The sequence below is a fragment of the Triticum aestivum genome, chromosome 3A, assembly GCF_018294505.1.
Source record: "Triticum aestivum cultivar Chinese Spring chromosome 3A, IWGSC CS RefSeq v2.1, whole genome shotgun sequence".
Lineage (NCBI taxonomy): Eukaryota > Viridiplantae > Streptophyta > Magnoliopsida > Poales > Poaceae > Triticum > Triticum aestivum.
In genome coordinates, this window is record NC_057800.1 from 686,858,099 (window position 1) to 686,878,467 (window position 20,369).

Genomic DNA, 20,369 nt, shown 5'->3' on the forward strand with positions numbered 1-20,369 from the left:
GTCGTGGTCTCCTTGCTACCACCCTATGTGCCCGTAACACATGCATTTCATCAAATAACTCACATGCATGATCTACATCTTGTCTCCAATGACGACTGGGCAGGGGCTTCGGCCGCGACGCAGGTGGCGTGTCGCTGACGCTGGGGTTGCAGCAGCAGTACAACACGCATGACAGCAATGTGTGCGAAATCGTGGCGCTCGAGGAGTGGCCTTGTGGAGGTTCCATAGCTCGCCACAGTGCGTGTTGCGGGTTCGTAGCGCATGCATTGTCGAGCTGCTGAGCTCGCGTGGAAGGAGCTCCAGCGCCACCTGAACTGCCACGGCCGGAGCACGCAGCACGGACGAACGGGCGGTGATGCTGCTCTGCTTGTGCGCTAGCAAGGCAGTGGCGAAGGGGACCATGCAGCTCCTCTGTCAGCTCAGCGAGTGAAACCGGTTAGCACAGGCTGCGGCAGCAACACGCATCAGCATGAAGCGGTGACGCCCATGGTGAGCAGGCCTGTGGTTGGCAGTGTTAGTGTGCTAGCGATGCGCGTAGCAAGTAGTACCAATGCGCAGTGGACACGACAAGTGGTAACTCGGTAGATGCGGCAACCATCGGACGGCGGAGTGCAGCTCGACCAGCAAGCGGGGCTACAGCCAGCTGGGCATGGCTGCTCGGCGTGCTCAAAGAGAGCTCGACCAGAGTAGTAGCAGACCGGCTGGTGCTGGCGAACATGTCTTCAGCGTCCCGTGACCGGCAGCCTCCACTTCATCAACGAAACCATCCGAACTAGTCAAACCCATGCTACATCGTCAGTTAAATCATCTAAAGCGGTATTAGGGACTAAAGTTATCCGGTTTGAGAAGTTCAGGGACTAATTTTTGCTGGTTTTGAAGTTGAGGGACTATTTCTATACTCTTGAAAGAATTGAGGAACGAAAAATATACTTATCCCTAAATAAAGGAAAATACAATAAAATCTGGGAAAAAAATCTGATTTTTTAGCATGAAAGATATTTGAGTGCATGATATCCGTGCCAAATTTTATCGTGTTTGGGCATCGGATTAGCTCTCAGCAAAAAAAATTGAAGTCTGTGAGAAAGTTTACTATTCATATGCATTGTTCGAACTGATTTTGTCTTTATTTGCCATGAGCTATTTAGATGTCCAAACACGATGATATTTGACACGGACATCTCACACATCCGAACATCTTTCATGCCAAACAAATTCAATTTTTTTAAAGCTTTTTACTATTCACCAAGATTACATGAGCCTGGTTGCGGAATTGAATATTCTAAAATGCATGTGTTAGCCCAAAGAAAAGAGAGAAAGGAAAGTGAAGGAGATCATGGAAGGATGTGAGGGCATCTCCAACACTGATCCCTCAAACCCCCGGCAACCGTCCGGACCGCATGGTCGGGACGTGTTGCTATCCAACGCGGGCCTGTAACGGTCCAGACATGCTTTTCCTGCAGACCAGAGAAATGTGTGTGTGGGTGGGAAGGGGGGGATGGGGGACTTTGCGAGTGTCTGGACCGTTGTCATGCCCTCTGAGGGAGTCCTGGATTAGGGGGTGTTCGGGTAGCCGGACTATACCTTCAGCCGGACTTCAGGACTATGAAGATACAAGATTGAAGACTTCGTCCCGTGTCCGGATGGGACTTTTCTTGGCATGGAAGGCAAGCTTGGCGATGCGGATATTCAAGATCTCCTACCATTGTAACCGACTCTATGTAACACTAACCGTATCCGGTGTCTATATAAACCGGAGGGTTGTAGTCCGTAGGACATCAACACAATCAACTCCATATACAACAATCATACCATATGCTAGCTTCTAGGGTTTAGCCTCCTTGATCTCGTGGTAGATCTACTCTTGTACTACCTATATCATCAATATTAATCAACCAGGACGTAGGGTTTTACCTCCATCGAGAGGGCCCGAACCTGGGTAAAACATCGTGTTCCCTGCCTCCTGTTACCATCTGGCCTAGACGCACAGTTCGGGACCCCCTACCCGAGATCCGCCGGTTTTGACACCGACATTGGTGCTTTCATTGAGAGTTCTTCTGTGTCGTCGCCTTTAGGCCCGATGGCTCCTTTGATCATCAACAACGATGCGGTCCAGGGTGAGACTTTTCTCCCCGGACAGATCTTCGTCTTCGGCGGCTTCGCTCTGCGGGCCAATTCGCTTGGCCACTTGGAGCAGATCGAAAGCTACGCCCCTGGCCATCAAGTCAGGTTTGGAAGCTTAAACCACACGGCTGACATCCGCGGAGACTTGATCTTCGACGGATTCGAGCCACGGCCAAGCGTGTCGCACTATCTCGAGGGGCATGATATAGCTCTGCCTCCGGACAGTGTCCTGGAGGCCGCACACGCATCGGTTCCGACCCCTAACTCGGAGCCTATTGCGCCAATCGAGGATGAGCGGTAGGACGTCACCTCGGGGGCTGCGATCTCAAAGGCGATCAAGCCGAATGCTAGCCCCGCACTCTGCACGACCCATGACTCCGAGGATCCGGACTCCTCCCCGAACTTCAAACCCCCCGCGCCCCTGCCAATCGAATCCGATTGGGCGCCGATAATGGAGTTCACCGCCGCAGACATCTTTCAGCACTCGCCTTTTGGCGTCATCCTGAATTCTCTTAAGTCTCTCTCTTTATCAGGAGAGCCCTGGCCGGATTACAGTCAGCGAGGATGGGATGCGGACGATGAAGAAATTCAAAGCCCACCTACCACCCACTTTGTAGCCACTGTCGACGATTTAACCGACATGCTTGACTTCGGCTCTGAATACATCGACGGTATGGACGACGATGTAGGAGACGAACAGGAACCAGCACCTGTAGGGCGCTGGAAGGCCACCTCGTCATATGACATATATATGGTGGATACTCCAAAAGATGGAGATGGCGATGGAACAGTGGGGGATGACACCCCCAAGAAACAGCCAAAGCGCCGGCGTCAGCGCCGGCGCTCTAAATCCCGCCAAAGCAAAAACGGTGATTCCGGCACGGGAGATAATACTACCCCGGATAGCGCCGAAGAACACCCACCTTAGCAAGATTCGGCACAGGGAGATGGAAAAGCCAGCCCTCATGAAAAAGCGGCAGAACAAGAGGTCGAGGATGATAACTATATGCCTCCCTCCGAAGACGAGGCAAGCCTCGATGACGACGAATTCGTCATACCATCAGACCCCGCCGAACAAGAGCGTTTCAAACGCGGGCTTTTAGCCATGGCAAGCAGCCTCAAGAAAAAGCAGTAACAGCTTAGAGCTGCCCAAGATTTGCTAGATGACAGATGGACTAAAGTCCTTGCGGCCGAAGAGTATGAACTCAAACGCCCCTCCAAGAGTTACCCAAAGCGCAGGCCGCTACCACGATCAGAGGAGGAAGCACCTACATCACCAGCGCATGACATGGCAGACCGGCCACCTCGCGGCCGTGACAGAGAGGCCTCTCGGCCCTCCACCCAAGCCATGCCTCGACGCCGCTCAACTAAGGCACGGAAAAATGCGCCAGACCTGCGAGACGTACTGGAGGATAAGGCAAGACAAACAAGATCGATCTACAGATCGCGCAGGCGCCCTACGGCACGTGACGATGATCTTCACTCCGGATACAACAAATCCGGCCGGGCCGAACACAACAGACATAGCTCTTTTGAGCTGCGTCGTGATATAGCCCAGTACAGAGGCGCTGCACACCCGCTATGCTTCACGAATGAAGTAATGGATCATAAAATCCCAGAGGGTTTCAAACCCGTAAACATCGAATCATACGATGGCACAACAGATCCGGCGGTATGGATCGAGGATTATCTCCTTCACATCCACATGGCACGCGGCGATGATCTACACGCCATCAAATACCTCCCGCTCAAACTTAAAGGACCGGCCCGGCATTGGCTTAACAGCTTGCCAGCAGACTCAATCGGTTCTTGGGAGGACCTGGAAGCCGCATTCCTCGACAACTTGCAGGGCACTTACGTGCGACCACCGGATGCCGACGACTTAAGCCACATAATTTAGCAGCCAGAGGAATCGGCCAGACAATTCTGGACACGGCTCCTAACAAAGAAAAACCAGATAGTCGACTGTCCGGATGCAGAGGCCCTAGCAGCCTTCAAGCATAACATCCGCGACGAGTGGCTTGCCCGGCACCTGGGACAGGAAAAGTCGAAATCTATGGCAGCCCTCACGACACTCATGACCCGCTTTTGCGCGGGAGAAGACAGCTGGCTAGCTCACAGTAACAACTTATCAAAGAACCCTGGTAATTCGGATACCAAGGACAAAAGTGGCAGGACACGTCAGAATAAGCAAAAATGTCGTGTTAGCAGCGACAGCAATGAAGACATGGCAGTCAATGCCGGATTCAAAGGCTATAAATCCGGTCAGCGGAAAAAGCCATTCAAAAAGAATATTCGGGGCCCGTCCAGTTTGGACCGAATACTCGATCGCTTGTGCCAAATACATGGCACCCCCGAAAGGCCAGTCAATCACACTAACAGGGATTGTAGGGTGTTCAAGCAGGCAAGCAAGTTAAGGGCCGAAAACAGAGACAAGGGGCTGCACAACGACGACAAGGAGGAGCCCAAGCCGCCGAACAACAATGGACAGAAGGGCTTCCCCCCACAAGTGCGGACGGTGAACTTGATATACGCAACCCACATTCCCAAGAGGGAGCGGAAGCGTGCGCTACGGGACGTATACGCGATAGAGCCAGTCGCCCCGAAGTTCAACCCATGGTCCTCCTGCCCGATCACTTTTGATCGAAGGGACCATCCCACTAGCATCCGTCATGGCGGCTTCGCCACATTGGTTCTCGACCCAATCATCGACGGATTTCATCTCACAAGAGTCCTCACGGACGGCGGCAGTAGCCTAAACCTGCTTTATCAGGATATAGTGCGGAAAATGGGCATAGATCCCTCAAGGATTAAACCCACAAAAACGACCTTTAAAGGCGTTATACCAGGTGTAGAAGCCAACTGTACAGGCTCAGTAACACTTGAAGTGGTCTTCGGATCCCCGGACAATTTCCGAAGCGAAGAGTTAATCTTCGATATAGTCCCGTTTCGCAGTGGCTATCACGCCCTGCTCGGACGAACCGCATTCGCAAAGTTCAATGCGGTGCCGCACTACGCATATCTCAAGCTCAAGATGCCAGGCCCTCGAGGAGTAATCACGGTCAACGGAAACACCGACCGCTCCCTCCGTACGGAGGAGCACACGGCGGCTCTCGCAGCGGAAGTACAAAGTAGCCTTTTTAGGCAATTCTCCAGTCCGGCCGTTAATAAGCCAGACACTGCCAAGCGCGCCCGGAGTAACCCACAGCAGGACCGCCTGGCACACTTTAAGCAAGCGTAGCAATGCGACCCCAACCCCAGCTCTCGCGACATAGCGAAACCAGTACCTCGCGTACATAACTACGCCCTGGAAATACCATGGGCACAGGGGAAGGGGCACAATAACGGCACGCCCAAAATATGGCTTAAAACGTACTAGGGGCTGTCGGATTCTTTTTTAATTTTCTCTTACTTTCAGGACTCCATACTTCGGATAACCTGTTCGGCAATTCGACTGCCGCACAAACGATGCAAGATCCAGGGAGGCAGACAAGCCATGCCGCATTATGGAACTCCCAGGTGGTCTCTGTTACGAGCGGTATACCTGTTTTAAATACAATTCCGCAGCCTGCCCCTGGTCAGGACATACTAAATAGTCCAATATCTTTTGCTTACCGCACTACTTGTATCGTTCGGCTTTAATAAATAGCCTCTCTATAAACAATGCATAGCTTTCTGTCTATTTTTTGCATTATCATCTTTTCATATATATGTTTATGACATGTTGCACCCGTACACTGTGGTACGGCAAAATACGCCAGGGGCTTTAGTACCCATAAATATGGCGTGAGAAGTCCATACACTTTCACAAGTGCGGCACCCCGAACTAATAGCACTATATGCATCGGCTCCGAATCATGATTTGGGTCAATAGTTGGGTTTGCCCGGCTCCTATGTTTTGGTGCCTTACGTTCCGCTCTATCGGCTAAGGTAGCACTAGGAGAACCACTGCGATTGTGCCCCGGTTCAGCTGGGTTAAGCACCTCAGTGGAGAAAGCTAAAACTGACTGTCATGATATGGCGAGAGACCGGTCGCTGTTCGAGAGGTTTTTCGAGTCCCTAAAGGCTTATGCCGCTTCGAGCGAGGAGCTGGCTTTGTCCGGCCAAGGCGTGGATAGCGCCCCGAACTCAGTCTTCAGAACTAGGGACTTCGTCGAAATTTAAAATTATAGAGTTCTATGGCTAAGTGAGAGTGTGCAAGCATTATAGTCTGATTGCCTGGTTCGTTGTGCTGAGCGCCTCCCTCGAAGGACCCAACTATGGGAAAAAGAGCGCTCAGGTTTATCCCGAACACCCCAGCACTAGTGGCACGGGGGCAGAAGCCGACGACTGGCCATCTCTCAATTTTTGATAAACGGCCGCACAGAAAGTAATATTTTAAATTCAATAAGCATTGCTTAGCGCATATGAACAAGTTTTCAGCGCACAGGATAAACATGAGCGAGTTCATTCAAATATCACATCCTTGGTACATTCATCCGCCACAAGGCAAGCACCAGCAAGAACATCCTTGTAATAGTTCTCGGGCTTGCGATGCTCCTTCCCAGGCGGCGGCCCGTCCTTCACAAGCTTCTCACCGTCCAGCTTACCCCAATGCACCTTTGCACGGGCAAGGGCCCTACGGGCACCTTCGATGCAGACGGAGCGCTTGATGACCTCGAGCCTTGGACAGGCCTCCACCAGTCGCCGCACCAGCCCGAAGTAGCTCCCAGGCAGGGCCTCTCCGGGCCACAGCCGAGCTATGAAGCCCTTCATGGCATGTTCGGCCGCCTTGTGGAGCTCGACCAGCTGTTTCAGCTGGTCGCTCAAGGGCACAGGGTGTCCGGCCTCAGCATACTGAGACCAGAACACCTTCTCCGTCGAGCTGCCCTCTTCGGCTCGGTAGAATGCAGCGGCGTCGGATACGCTGCGGGGAAGATCTGCGAATGCCCCTGGAGAGCTCCGGATTCGGGTAAGTAACAAGTACTTTGCTTTTATACTTCTGCTTTGCATAAAGAATGCCTTACCCGCCGCTATCTTTTTCATCTCCTCCAACTCTTGGAGGGCCTTTTGGGCTTCGGCCTTGGCAGACTTGGCGTCTTGGACTCAAGCTCCAAACTCTCATGTTTTTTCATGAGAACCTGAAGCTCCTGCTCACCTCGCCGACCTGGGCCTCAAGTTTCTCTCGCTCAGTGCACTCCGCGGCCGTTTTCTTTTTGGCCTCGGACAGCGCCTACTTGAGGGTCGCCACCTCAGTCGTGGCCCCTACAATAAGCAGTACAATCCTGTTATTTTTTGCAATCACATCTTTTTATAGGCACTTTTTCCGTAAGGTATTTCTTACCTTCTTTCTCCTCGAGCTGCCGTTTGGCAAGGCCGAGCTCTTGCTCGGTCCGCTCGAGGCCCTGTTTCAGGGCACCCACCTCCGCAGTCAGTGCGGCGGTGGCTAGCAGCGAAGCCTGCATACGCATATTGACTCTTTGTTGTTAGACTCCTGTGAAATTTAATAGATCCTCTATTCGGCTTTTCTTTCCGAACGCCAAACAGAGCATTGGGAGCTACTGTCTATGCGGTTATATTTTTACATATTTTTTACTTACCTCGAAGCCTGTTAGAAGGCTAGCGCAAGCTTCACTCAGTCCGCTCTTGGCGGACTGAACCTTCTGGATCACCGTACTCATAATAGTACGGTGCTCCTCCTCGATGGAGGCGCCATCAAGCACCTCCAGCAGATCGTCCGGCACCTCCGGTTGGACGGAGACTGCCGGCTCAGAAGGCTTACTCCCCTTGGAAGGAGTTCGCCTACCGCGGTCCGGAGCTGTTGAAGATTCCGGTGCGGTGTCCGGCTCAAAGCCGGACTTGGAACCCTGGGGGTCTTGTCCCCTTTACTCCTGGGGTCCGGGAGGTCGCCTTGCGGCTCCTCCAGGACCACCTCCTCCTACCCCGGAGCTCGTCGCGATGCCACTTCAGCGTCGTCCGCGGTGCGGGGGGAGACAGCAGGCGGAACTGAGTTCACGTCCGATGAATTCAAGGAGCCGCTCGACGACTCGTCGAGTCCGGCCCGGGGCGGGCTGCATAATTATATTCGACATTAGGGAAAGCTGTGCAACAAAGGAACGTCAAGAGTTACTTTGATATCCGAACTTACGATTTCGCCGGACGCTTGGCTCTGTCTGGCCACTCCTCTTCGCCCTCTTCGGCGTTAGGGGCGTAGTCCGGCGGAGGGGTCTTCCTTTTCCTAGACCCCTCGGCCTCCCCCGTTGGGGCGGCCTTCCTCTTCTCTCCACCCTCCGCTGGGGGGGGGAGTTTTCTTCTTCCTCCTCCTTGTTTTCACGGGAGGAGGGCGTCTCGGACTCATCAGATGACGAGTCCGACACTACCACGTTGCGGGCACTCTTTCGAGTCCCCATGGTCTTCTTCTTCTTGGCCTTCTTCTCCGGCACCACATAAGGCGCCGGAGCCAGCAGCTTCACTAGTAGAGCTAGAGCTGGGTCTTCGGGCAGCGGAGCCGGACAGTTAATCGGTCCGGACATCGCCCGCCAAGCCTGTCAAAGGTAAGGGAGTTTAGATCTCGCATAGAGTCAAACTATGAAAAAAGCTTAACATCCTGTAAAAGGTGTAGATGGCTTACCTTGCTAGCGCGACGCTGCGAGCTATATCCGCGGTCCTCGAAAGCGGATGCGGGAGCCTCCGCGCCCTTGAATAGCATCTTCCAGGCATCCTCGTACGTCGTGTCAAAGAGCCTGCTGAGGGTTTGATGCTGCGCCGAGTTGAACTCCCACAGATTAAAATCCCGTTGTTGGCACGGAAGGATCCGGCGGACGAGCATAACCTGGATTACATTAACAAGCCGGATTGTCTTGTTCACCAGGGACTGGATGCATGTTTGCAATCCGGTCACCTCTTTTTCGTCACCCCACGACAGGCCCGTCTCTTTCCAGGACACAAGCCGCGTGGGGGGTCCAGATCGGAACTCAGGGGCTGCGGTCCATTTCGGATCGCGCGGCTCGGTGATGTAAAACCACCCGGATTGCCATCCCTTTAGGGTCTCCACAAAAAGCCCTCGAACCATAGGACGTTGGCCATCTTGCCCGCCATGGCGCCTCCGCACTCCGCCTGGCTGCCGCGCACCACCTTGGGCTTGACGTTGGACGTCTTGAGCCAGAGGCCGAAATGGGGGCGGACGTGAAGAAAAGCCTCGCACACGACGATAAACGCCGAGATGTTGAGGATGAAGTTTGGGGCCAGATCGTGGAAATCCAGGCCGTAGTAGAACATGAGCCCCCGGACAAATGGGTGGAGTGAAAAACCCAGTCCGCGGAGGAAGTGGGGAAGGAATACTACCCTCTCATGGGGCCTTGGGGTGGGGAGAAGCTGCCCCTCCTCGGGAAGCCGGTGTGCGATGTACTTGGACAAGTATCCGGCCTTCCTTAGCTTTTTGACATGGCCCTCCGTGACGGAGGAGACCATCCACTTGCCTCCCGCTCCGGACATTGCTGGAGAAGGTTGAGGTGGGAAGTGCGGACTTGGGCGCTGGAGCTCGGGTGCGCAGAAGATGGATAGGCAAAGGAGGAAGAAGGCGTAGGTAAAAAAGGTGGATCCTTATCCCCTTATATGGGCGGATGCGACTATGCGTCCCCACCAGCCTAGTAAAACTCGCTTGCCTCCCAAGCGCCATGATAAGTGGCGCGGTTGGGTTACCCACGTCCGTATTAACGAGAATCCCGTAAACAAAGGGGACACGATCTCTGCTTTGACAAGACGTGCCAAGGAAACCGCCTCGCAAAACATGCTGAGGTGGAAAAGTAAAAACGATTCAAGTAAAGGACTTGGCCGTAGTGCGATGACGCACTACGGAATACGTCAGCAGATTTGATTTGTGTTAATATTATTCTCTCTACGACAATATGTGGAAGCTTATTTTGCAGGGCCGGACAATACTCTTGGTGTTTACAATCTTCTATGAAGGACTTGGAGGAGGAACCCGCCTTGCAATGTCGAAGACAATTTGCGCGCCGGACTCGTCGTCATTGAAGCCTGGTTCAGCGGCTACTGACGGAGTCCTGGATTAGGGGGTGTTCGGGTAGCCGGACTATACCTTCAGCCGGACTCCAGGACTATGAAGATACAAGATTGAAGACTTCGTCCCGTGTCCGGATGGGACTTTTCTTGGCGTGAAAGGCAAGCTTGGCGATGCGGATATTCAAGATCTCCTACCATTGTAACCGACTCTAGGTACCCTAACCCTATCCGGTGTCTATATAAACCGGAGGGTTATAGTCCGTAGGACATCAACACAATCAACTCCATATACAACAATTATACCATAGGCTAGCTTCTAGGGTTTAGCCTCCTTGATCTCGTGGTAGATCTACTCTTGTACTACCTATATCATCAATATTAATCAAGCAGGACGTAGGGTTTTACCTTCATCGAGAGGGCCCGAACCTGGGTAAAACATCGTGTTTCCTGCCTCCTGTTACCATCTGGCCTAGACGCACAGTTCGGGACCCCCTACCCGAGATCCACCTGTTTTGACACCGACACCCTCTCCTTACCCTGGCCTACCCAAAAGCCTCCTCCCTCGCATGCGTTCCCGCCCGACGCCAACTTCCTGCGGGCGACGGGATCTCACACGAGTAGGTGGTGAGGCGGTCTTAGGCCGAGGAAAAGTACATGTCTGTGGCGGAAGTAAAATGCACGAAATCACCACTTTAGCATCATAGCTCTTGAAAAATCATTACTTTACAAAACGTGACACTATGCACCGCATTAACATTTTGACAGTGACACAAAACACTATTGAGAAATGCAAAGCACTTTGATGACGTCGCTAATCTGCCGAGCCCGCCATTTAGGCTGAGTTGGCAGTAAAAGTGTCACGTTGGCAAATTGACTTGGTCCTCTTCTTCTTCCTCCTTACTCTCATTGTAGCATTTTATCACAGACCTTGTGTACAACCAACACCAGAGAAACAAAGAGTCTTCAGCGACGCCTCAGACCACCGACGGGGGCGGCGAGGAAGGATATGGTGGGCGGTTTGGCGCGCTGCTGCGGCAACAGGGCGCGCACCCAATTCCGGTGCCCACCATCGCCGGGCTCAACTGCCACACCAGGAGGGTGGCCGGCCGCCGCGTGCTCTGCCCCACCCCGGACGTCGATGTCGTCCGACCCAAGCTGCTATGGCCTGACGAAGCGGCGTGGGATCCCGCGTGCAAGCTAGCTAGCTTACATCTGGTTGTGTTGTTTTCCTCGCGGACAAGCTAGCTAGCTTGCAATCGACGGTGAGAAGATTGAAACTTCGCGACCTCGCATCTGGCCATCAGCTTCCAGGTTCGGCCGCTCTCGTGTGTCTCCCGGTCGCCCTGCTCGCTGCTACACACACGCTGGAGTGTTGTACTCAGCCTGATGGGTGGGCCCGTCCAATTAGTGACGTCATCAAAACGCTTTGCATTTTCTATTAGTGTTTTTGTCATTGTCAAAATTTTGATGCAGTGCAAAGTGTCACGCTTTGTAAGGTGATGTTTTCCAAAAGCTATGACGCTAAAGTGGTGGTTATGTGCATTTTACTCCCTTGGCGGCAGTCTATGATGCGGTTGTCCTTGTTGGGAGGCATGGAGAAGCGAGCGTGGAGGATGTGATATGGTTGATCCAGCATTGGAAAAAACAGACAGGAGCGATGGTCGTCGACGAAGAAGCCAAGGAGAGGAGGCTTGCTGGCGTGGTGGTCGCGGAAGCGGCGTTGAATTGGGGATCAACGACGAGGCTGTGGCAACGCTTGCAGACAAGGGAGGCCCGGGGGAGGGAGGAAGGCCGTGGGGGAGGTGGAGGAGAATCTCCCGGAGCATGTCATCGTCGTCTGACAGAGAGGCAGGCGGCGGAGAGGTGTGGCAGCGCCGCCGCCGGGGAGACATCTCGTCGCTCGTCCTCATGGTGGGGCTTGGCAGTGCCATCTCCTCTCAATGGTTGATTTGGTAGGTTGGGAGAGTAGTCCGGGCGGCGAGTCGTGCTAATGGGCGAGGGGATGATTCAGGCAATTGGTGAATGGATATGCCGGATACGGCACACGGGTCGGACGCCGGATCCAAACGACGGATCGGTCGCCTCAGGCTCTCTCTCAACGCAAGCTGTTGGAACTCCCCCGTGTGTGTTCCTTCCACCAGCTCGCATCGCCCGCAAAAAATAAAAAACAAATGGAAAAAAACTCTCCCTCACTGCTCTCGCATTCTTGACATCATCCCCATCGACTCGCAGCATGCTGCCGGCACTCACCATGCCGCCGCCCCAGCGCCCATAGCCGTGCCACTTGACGTGTGGCCATGGCCATCGAGCGCGGCCTTATAGAAGCGGAACGTGCCCGGTGTTGGCCTTGCAACGGATGTCCTTCGACCTCACAACAGGTAGCACTGTCGCCTCCCACCTTGCAGCCTCTGTCGCTTTGACATTTTGACACCAGCCTCACAACACCATTGCGAGCCCTCATAGTATCGACATTGCCGCTCGCATTAGTGGTCATTGTCGCTCGTAGCAGCAGCGTGTGTCTGTTGATGGCTGGCCTTGCCTGGTTCAATATTCATATTCTTCTGTTCATTACCCTTGTCCATTGATGATGCAAAGAATATATGTCTGCTCAGTAAATGATTGTACAGACTTTTTGTTGAGACTAAAGACACGTGGTATAAATTTATGTAATAAGTATCTACAATCTAAGACCTTGGCTCAGGTTACCATTAGACCCAATGATTCACCTTTTTGGAGGGGGTTGATCAGAATGAAAGTAGCCTTTTTCATAGAACTAAATTCATTATTGGAAACGGTAATTCGACGAGATTCTAGGAGGACACATGGTTAGAGAAGACGCCCTTAGCCACACAATATACGTCTCTCTATAACATCGTACATCGTAAGAAGGCTTATATTGCTATAGTATTACAGTCCAACCCTCTAAATATCCAATTCCGGAGATCTTTTATAGGAGACCGATGGGACGCGTGGCTACATCTGGTCAGGAGGTTGATGGATGTTCACCTCTTTGATGAGGCTGATAGTATTCACCGGAGATTAACTATGAATGGCATATTCTCAGTAAAATCTATGTACTTGGACCTAATTGATTCCGGTCCGATTCCCAAATCAATACATATTTGAAAGATCTTAAGAATCAAAGTCTTCATGTGATTTGTTCACAAGGGGGTGGTTCTGACTAAGGATAACTTGGTAAAACTTAATTGGGGGGATAGTCAAAGGTGTAGCTTTTGTGAGATCAAGATGAAACCATCAAACAACTTTTTCTCGACTGTCCGCTGGCAAAACTATTATGGCGTTCAGTTGATATATCCTTTAATATCACCCCTCCAAATAGTATTCACATGTTATTTGGGACGTTGTTAAATAGAGTAGAGACAAATATTGGGAGACATATTCGGATAGAAGTATGTGCATTACTTTGGGCTATATAACTGTAGAAATGATATAGTTTTTAACAGACAAACTCGTATACATTTTTTGCGGGTTATCTACAGGGCCACTGCCTGAGTCTGTACGTGGTCGTTACTCACTCCTGTGAAAGCCAGGGAGCCTTTGATTACTGGGTCTACCTGATGGGAGATGGTAGCTCGAGAGTCGGGATATCTACAGTCGGTTTGGATGGCGGTCCAGTAATAGGATAGGTGTTTAGTCATCTAGTCCTGTTTTCGCCGACTGTGGCATATTTTACTTGCTGGGAGATGGGAATTATTGGTGGATTGAGAGGGGAGCAGATGTGTGGGCTAGTTCAATCTTTTTGCTCCTGCCATCCTAGCCTTATGGACAGGAGTCCTCTGGCCTAGTCCTGAAACTCTTCTCGTAGTCTTCCTTGCCCTTATTGCCCGTCATACCTTGGAAGGCATACCCTGGAACCAATTCATTCATCTGCCCTCTTCGCGAAAAAGCTTTGCCTTACTTTGCTTTGTACTTTTTCAGCTCTGGGCGAGCTTGTTTTGAATCATAGACTTTTCGAATACTTTATTTAATAAAAGAGTTGCATGCGTCACTCTGATGCAAGGCCGGGGTAATCCTCCTTTTCTAAAAAAAAGAATCATTGATGCACCACAACATTCTTCATCTCCCGCCGCGCTTCGGTTGCACCATGGCCACCCCTACCCAGACTCCAAGTTGCATGCTAATCTTTAAAGATTAGAGCCGAGGAGGGATGTACTCCATCGCCATGTTCTGTGTAAAGGTGCCCAGTCATACCATAAATAGCGCACCGGTGTGGGAGACGTTCAAACTTGACTTTAAGAATCTTCCGTTTCTTCTCCTTCACAACCAAGGCATGGTTTTTGAGCTGATTTCCAATGTCTAGTACGATCTTCACCCGGTTGATTTTTTTTTTTTTGAAGTCCACGGTTTTACAAACAATAGAACTCACCCACCTTGCTTGCCAATGATTTCAGAAGAGGGGCAAAACCATCCAGTTCATCATGGATCTGTATCCAGATTTTGAAGTGATTAAGATCTATCGTCGATGGCTTTGAGAAACCATCATACGGCACCATCAAAACAGGACTGCCACCAAAAGTCCACGGACCTCCCTCCATCACCTTGTCCCAGTCTCCTAAAAAAAACGAGACCGGCCAGGACATCTGCAGCAGCAGTATATACGGACCGCCGCCATTGGTGGTCATTGCCGCTCGTAGCAGCAGCGTGTATTCTACAGTCCAAACATCTGCAGCAGCAGTATATATCGTCATCTTTTGGGCAGAAAGAAGCGCAAGATGAACCAGATCAGATCACTCGCACGAGACCATCTATATAGGTTCAGTCTACACTCTACAGTAGAAGCCAGACCACCCTACACAAGGATTTGAACATGACCATCACTGCTACCTGCTACTAGTAAGTAGGCAGAGAGAGAAGCTAGCCTCTGAAACTAGCATGAGCAACCCACCAATTCGTCGACTGTACATAACCAAACGAACCACTGAAAGCAGTACAAGGGACAGACTCATGGTGCCAAACTGCCCATTTTCTTACTGTCTCTACGGAGGTTACCGAAGTACTCCCTCCGTCCGGAAATATTTGTCATCAAAATGAATAAAAAGTGATGTATCTAGATGTTCTAGATACATCACTTTTTATTCATTTTGATGACAAGTATTTTCGGACGGAGGGAGTAATAATGGGAGCTAACAATTCAAACAGTTCATTCCTGCAAGTGCACTTCACACTTGGAGTACATACCACAACGGATCAATTTTCAGATGGGAATGGATCCTCACTGGCCACACCACCAGCAAACACAAAATCTACTCGTGATCAAGTTGAGAAATTGACTGGATATAAAACAACAGCAACATCCGACTCGGACTGAATATCGGTTATAACGTACTAGTGTGCCAACGGAAACTGTACTGACTAAGATTCTGAATTACTCTTCTCAATTACTTACGCACAGTAGTGGATTCCTTACGACTTACAAAGGGAGTTCATACTTTCATAACAAATAATCATCAGTCAAAGCCCATGCACCAACAAATACTAAAATACTATAGATATCCCCATGGACACCTCCAACCGATAATGTTACGTCCACCTTATCAGTCATCGCATCATACTAGCATGTCTCATCAGACAACCATCTCATATATTGTTCAACACCTCATCTCCACCATGTCCATCACCAGTGCCAGTACCTGCGAGCATAGTAAGTCAGAAACCAATGACAATTTTAATGGAAAGCCATCGATAGAAGAGAGATTTATAAGAGATATCTAGGTGAACCGAGACGTGCGTACTTATGTAATCTGGACAACATGAGACATGCAGAAAAGTGCCAATGGAGTTACACATTAAGCTGGTTTGGTATTTATTTATCCTCTAGTAAAAAACTGCAAATGGACTCCTCACTTCAGGAAGATATTTAACAATACATAAAATAGAACTTTAATTTATTCCACCGGTTTCAGCTTCCAAATGAAAGAGTGTAACTAGCTTTAAGTTTCGAAAAGTGCCAACGGAGTTACACATTAAGCTGTTTTGGTCTCAGTTCCATTTAGTTCTCTCCCATTTTCAAATGTCATGTGGCACATTGTCAAGAGAACCGCGGTCCAGTACTGAATATTACCATAACACAGTTCACGCGGAAGAAGATATACTTTCTAGAAATCATCTTTAGTAAAATCAATTCCTTGTCAGACCAAGCAGAACGAACTAAGTATTGACAAAACTTAAAACCTGAAAGAAACATAATAGGTCCCGGCTATTTTTTCCAGTTTACAACTGAACTAGCTAAGCACAGCAGGGCTCTTCCACAAATGACAAAACTACTGCGGCGATTTCCAGCTGTTATGCATTCGGTGCAGAAATGAAAAAATATATACTTCAGATAGGCACACAAGGCTACATTTGAAACACAATTTATGCATATGAGTATATGACCAATAGAGAAGAACAATGACTTTAAATACTACTCGGATTCAATGTTCATCAAGAGAATTTCCATTTAAAGAATTCATCAAGCAGCATAAGGAAAAATATGTGTGATTTGAACTGCAATCATCAGCATAACACTCAAGGATATGATAGGCATTTCAGCAAATAATGACTAAACATAAATTTATCTTACAATACTGCAAAGTAATTATATAAAGGCTTGCTCTTACCTGCAGGATAGAAATATTCAAATGGATAATGGAGACAGAAGACACTCAGATTGGAAAGTTTCTTAAACCCCGTTGACTGGAGATAAACCATGAAGACACCAGAATCTGTCTGTACAAGGACTGCATTACTCGCCTCGGCAAACCCCACTAAAGCGAGAGGGTGTCCAATGCAAGTTGGTCTGAGCTCCTCAAACTCAATAGCTCTAATGAGCACCCAAACATCCAAACCATTAGAATCAGGCTTTCTCTTCCATAATTTGGCGTGAAATTGTGAGAGATGGATGAAGCCAAGCCCACCATCTTCGGCCGGCACAATCCATAACATTTTATAGGGTTCTACAGGTGCTGGCAGCTCTGTCATAGCTAGGGTGTGCTTATCCAGATCAAACTCAAGTATGACATTTTGAGGATGCACCGGAAGTAACCAGCAAATAGAATTCCCAATCAAAGTACTGGCTCGTTCCAGAGGTAAAAATTTCAGCTGCAGTGATTTGATGTTGCTCCATATCCCAGTCTCCGATGAGTAAAGGCATACGGAGACTCTCGTACATGATCTGTCACGGGCTACCAGGGCCACCCGGAAATGGCTTGAACTGCAGCCTTGGCCGCGTGCAGGGCGAAGCACAGCCCCGTTGAAGATGAGCATCTGCTCGCTGTCCACCTCAGGTGGGGAGACGAGGCGGCGCTGCTCGCGGGCGACGGGGTCCCACACAAGTAGGCGGCGCGGCGGCCATGGGCTGAGGAAGAGGACAAGTCCATGGCGGCAGTCGATGATGTGGTTGCTCTCGTGTACAGGCATGGAGAAGCGAGCGCCGGGGATGCGATCTGGTCGATCCAGCATCGGAACAAACGGGCAGGAGAAAGGATTGTTGAGGAAGAAGCCGAGGAGAGGTGGCTTGCCGTGGTGGGCGCGGAAGCGGCGTTGGAACTGGGGGTCGGAGACGATGCTGCGCCAACGCTTGCAGACGAGGGAGGCCCGGGGGAGGGAGGAAGGCCGTGGAGGGAGGCGGAGGAGAATCTCCCGGAGCAGGTCGTCGGCGTCTGGCAGAGAGGCCGGCGGAGCGGTGCGGCGGCGGCAGCGGCGGGGAGACATCTCCCCTCTCGTGCTCATGGTAGGGCTTGCAGCTCCTCCCAATGTGTGATTCGGATGGTTGGGGAGACTAATCGGCGGGGAGGATGGCGTTGTCGATGCCGCCGGCCAAGATGCGCGCGGCAGCGAGGAGTCGTGCCCGTGGTAGCGATGCGCCGCACGGGGCAGGCCCCCTCTGTGTTGTAACATGTTTATCTTCGAATCCATTGGATTCGAGTTTTTCGTTGATTGTAGTCCTCCTCCGGATCTGTCTTGTACAGCTCATAGAGGTCAGGAGGCAAATCTCTTGAGGTGTTGCCACGATGCTGTCTGCAACCCTTCCTTGCAGATTTTTCTTGTGCCATGAAGTTTAAACTGAAAGGCTTCAACTCTGTCAAAGTCTTTCGTCTACTGGTCAGACAAGAACTGGCTTTAGGAGAATTTATATGATGTTGTAAGAATTCTGCAAATGAATACAAACTATGAGAACCAAGGGATTCTCCCACGGACATGTATCTATGACAGCATTAAGGTGCGAGAAAAGGGGAAGAGGTCATATGCATTCTCAGAAGATTTTGAAGATAAATCAATTTAGAAGACATTTATCTCATAGTGCGAAGACATTCACTCATAGATAGAGAGTTGGTTCCAGATTTGTACGAATTCACGAATAAGTACAAGTGAGGAATCTAACTACTTTGTGAAGCATAAGTGAACATACTAGGCATATTATGAGATGCAGTATGAAATAGAGTCAACTTGTGTGAATAGAAACTGCTTGTGGTAGAAAATGATGAATCTATAGGATCAAAGGGGCCATAAAAAGAGATTTTATTTACCACATGAAGAATTGCTAGACGGAGTGGGAGAGGAGGCCGAGCAGTTCGATCTTCCGTGCCCTAACTTGGCGACGGAGGACACCTACGGCGACGGCGAAGAAGACAATGTCCACGGCCAGCGTGAAGACGGCGTCGGTGAGGTCGCGACAGCTAAGCGCTTCGTCGCCGGCGTCGTCGAGGGCTAGCGGCGGCGCTAGGGTTTGTATGAGAGTGGAAGAAGGGATAATGACTGTGGTGAGGCATGTATTTATAGGGATAGGAACGGCACAGTGTTATTACACAGGTGCCCCTGGCGGTTCATATCTGAAAGACACGTGGCTACCATGCAACACATCGGAGGTTGTTCCACGTTCCCACGCATGCCTGGATTGTCGGGTGGTCGTTCCCACTTATCCGAGTTTCAGGTTGAAGGATTTAGCATTGAAAAACAGATTAATGTTTGTCTCTGTGTCTTCTGCTCACAAGGACACAGAGAAGACAGTTTGAGAGTGTCAATTGAATGCATATGATTTGGATAGATAGACTTGAGATAGAAGCATATAGGGGCTAGGGTCCGATCACATTCACTTAGGTCAAAAAATTCAACGTGAAGACATAGCTATAAGTGAATGCTGTAGAGGACAGAAACCAAATTGAAGATAAACATGAGGACATTTTAACATTGAAGACAAACAAAATGCGAAGACTTTGCAAATGTAACGCCATGAGAAAAACACTTCAAAGGGAAAAAATTTGGTGGTGGCGTTACCCACTGTATAGGAAATATTAGACCCAGACACGACGCCCAATTATCGTGGTGCTCCGAAGTCAAATTCCACATTAATATATTCACACTCAGAATGTAAGTCTTTATTGATTGAAGATATACTTTATTTCGTGTGTTGCACATCTAAGTCATCAACATGCTTAAGTGTTAGGATGTGTGCCTGATCACAGGACATTTGAGGATTCTAAGATATTTAGCTCACACCGTAACTTGCAAAACCTCTTCTCATCCAAGGGCTTGGTGAAGATATCTGCCAATTATTCTTCAGTGTTAACGTGTATGATATCAATATCTTCCTTCATAACATCGTCTCTGAAAAAATGATGACGAATTTCAATGTGCTTTGTCTTTGAGTGCTGAACTGGGTTGTTGGCAATCTTGATGGCGCTTTCGTTGTCGCAATAGAGTGGCACTTGCTTCAGATGAATGCCATAGTCTTTGAGTGTTTGCTTCATCCATAAAAGCTGAGTGCAGCAAGATCCAGCAGCAATGTATTCAGATTCAGCAGTGGAGAGAGATACACAGTTCTGCTTCTTTGAAGATCAACATACAAGTGATCGTCCCAGAAAGTGACATGTGCCTGATGTAGACTTGCGATCCACTTTGTCACCAGCATAATCAGCATCCGAGAATTCAACTAGATCAAACTCTGAGCCCTTTGGATACCATAATCCTAGTGTTGGAGTGTGAGTCAAATATCGAAGAATTCGCATCACAGCTAAGTGATGTGATTCCTTTGGTGACGCTTGGAATCAGGCACACATGCAAAACACTAAGCATGATATCTGGGCTAGATGCACATAAATAAAGCAAAGAACCAATCATGGAGCGGTATACTTTTTGATCGAACTCTTTACCATTATCGTCGGGACCCAGATGGTGTTTAGCTAGCATTGGCGTCGTGTAGCCTTTGTAGTCTTGCATTCCAAACTTCTTCAGGCAATATTTGAGGT

General features: G+C 49.9%; 1 protein-coding gene across 1 annotated transcript; it reads right to left on the reverse strand.

Annotated features, from left to right (window-relative positions):
- Positions 1-15,517: 15,517 nt before the first annotated feature.
- On the reverse strand, positions 15,518-17,307 carry LOC123059098 (uncharacterized). Its single transcript, XM_044481740.1, has 2 exons — positions 16,743-17,307; positions 15,518-15,773 (listed from the first exon to the last, which is right to left on the reverse strand). Exons 1-2 carry the CDS (start codon positions 17,101-17,103, stop codon positions 15,721-15,723), a joined length of 414 nt encoding a protein of 137 aa, XP_044337675.1. The 5' UTR covers positions 17,104-17,307; the 3' UTR covers positions 15,518-15,720.
- Positions 17,308-20,369: the final 3,062 nt, after the last annotated feature.

Excerpts from the sequence above, each read along its gene's own strand:
- LOC123059098 (XM_044481740.1), bottom strand. The coding sequence starts at position 17,103 with ATGACAGAGCTGCCAGCACCTGTAGAACCCTATAAAATGTTATGGATT. Across the intron at positions 15,774-16,742 it reads TGAATATTTCTATCCTGCAG|GTACTGGCACTGGTGATGGA; the intron begins GTAAGAGCAAGC and ends CTATGCTCGCAG.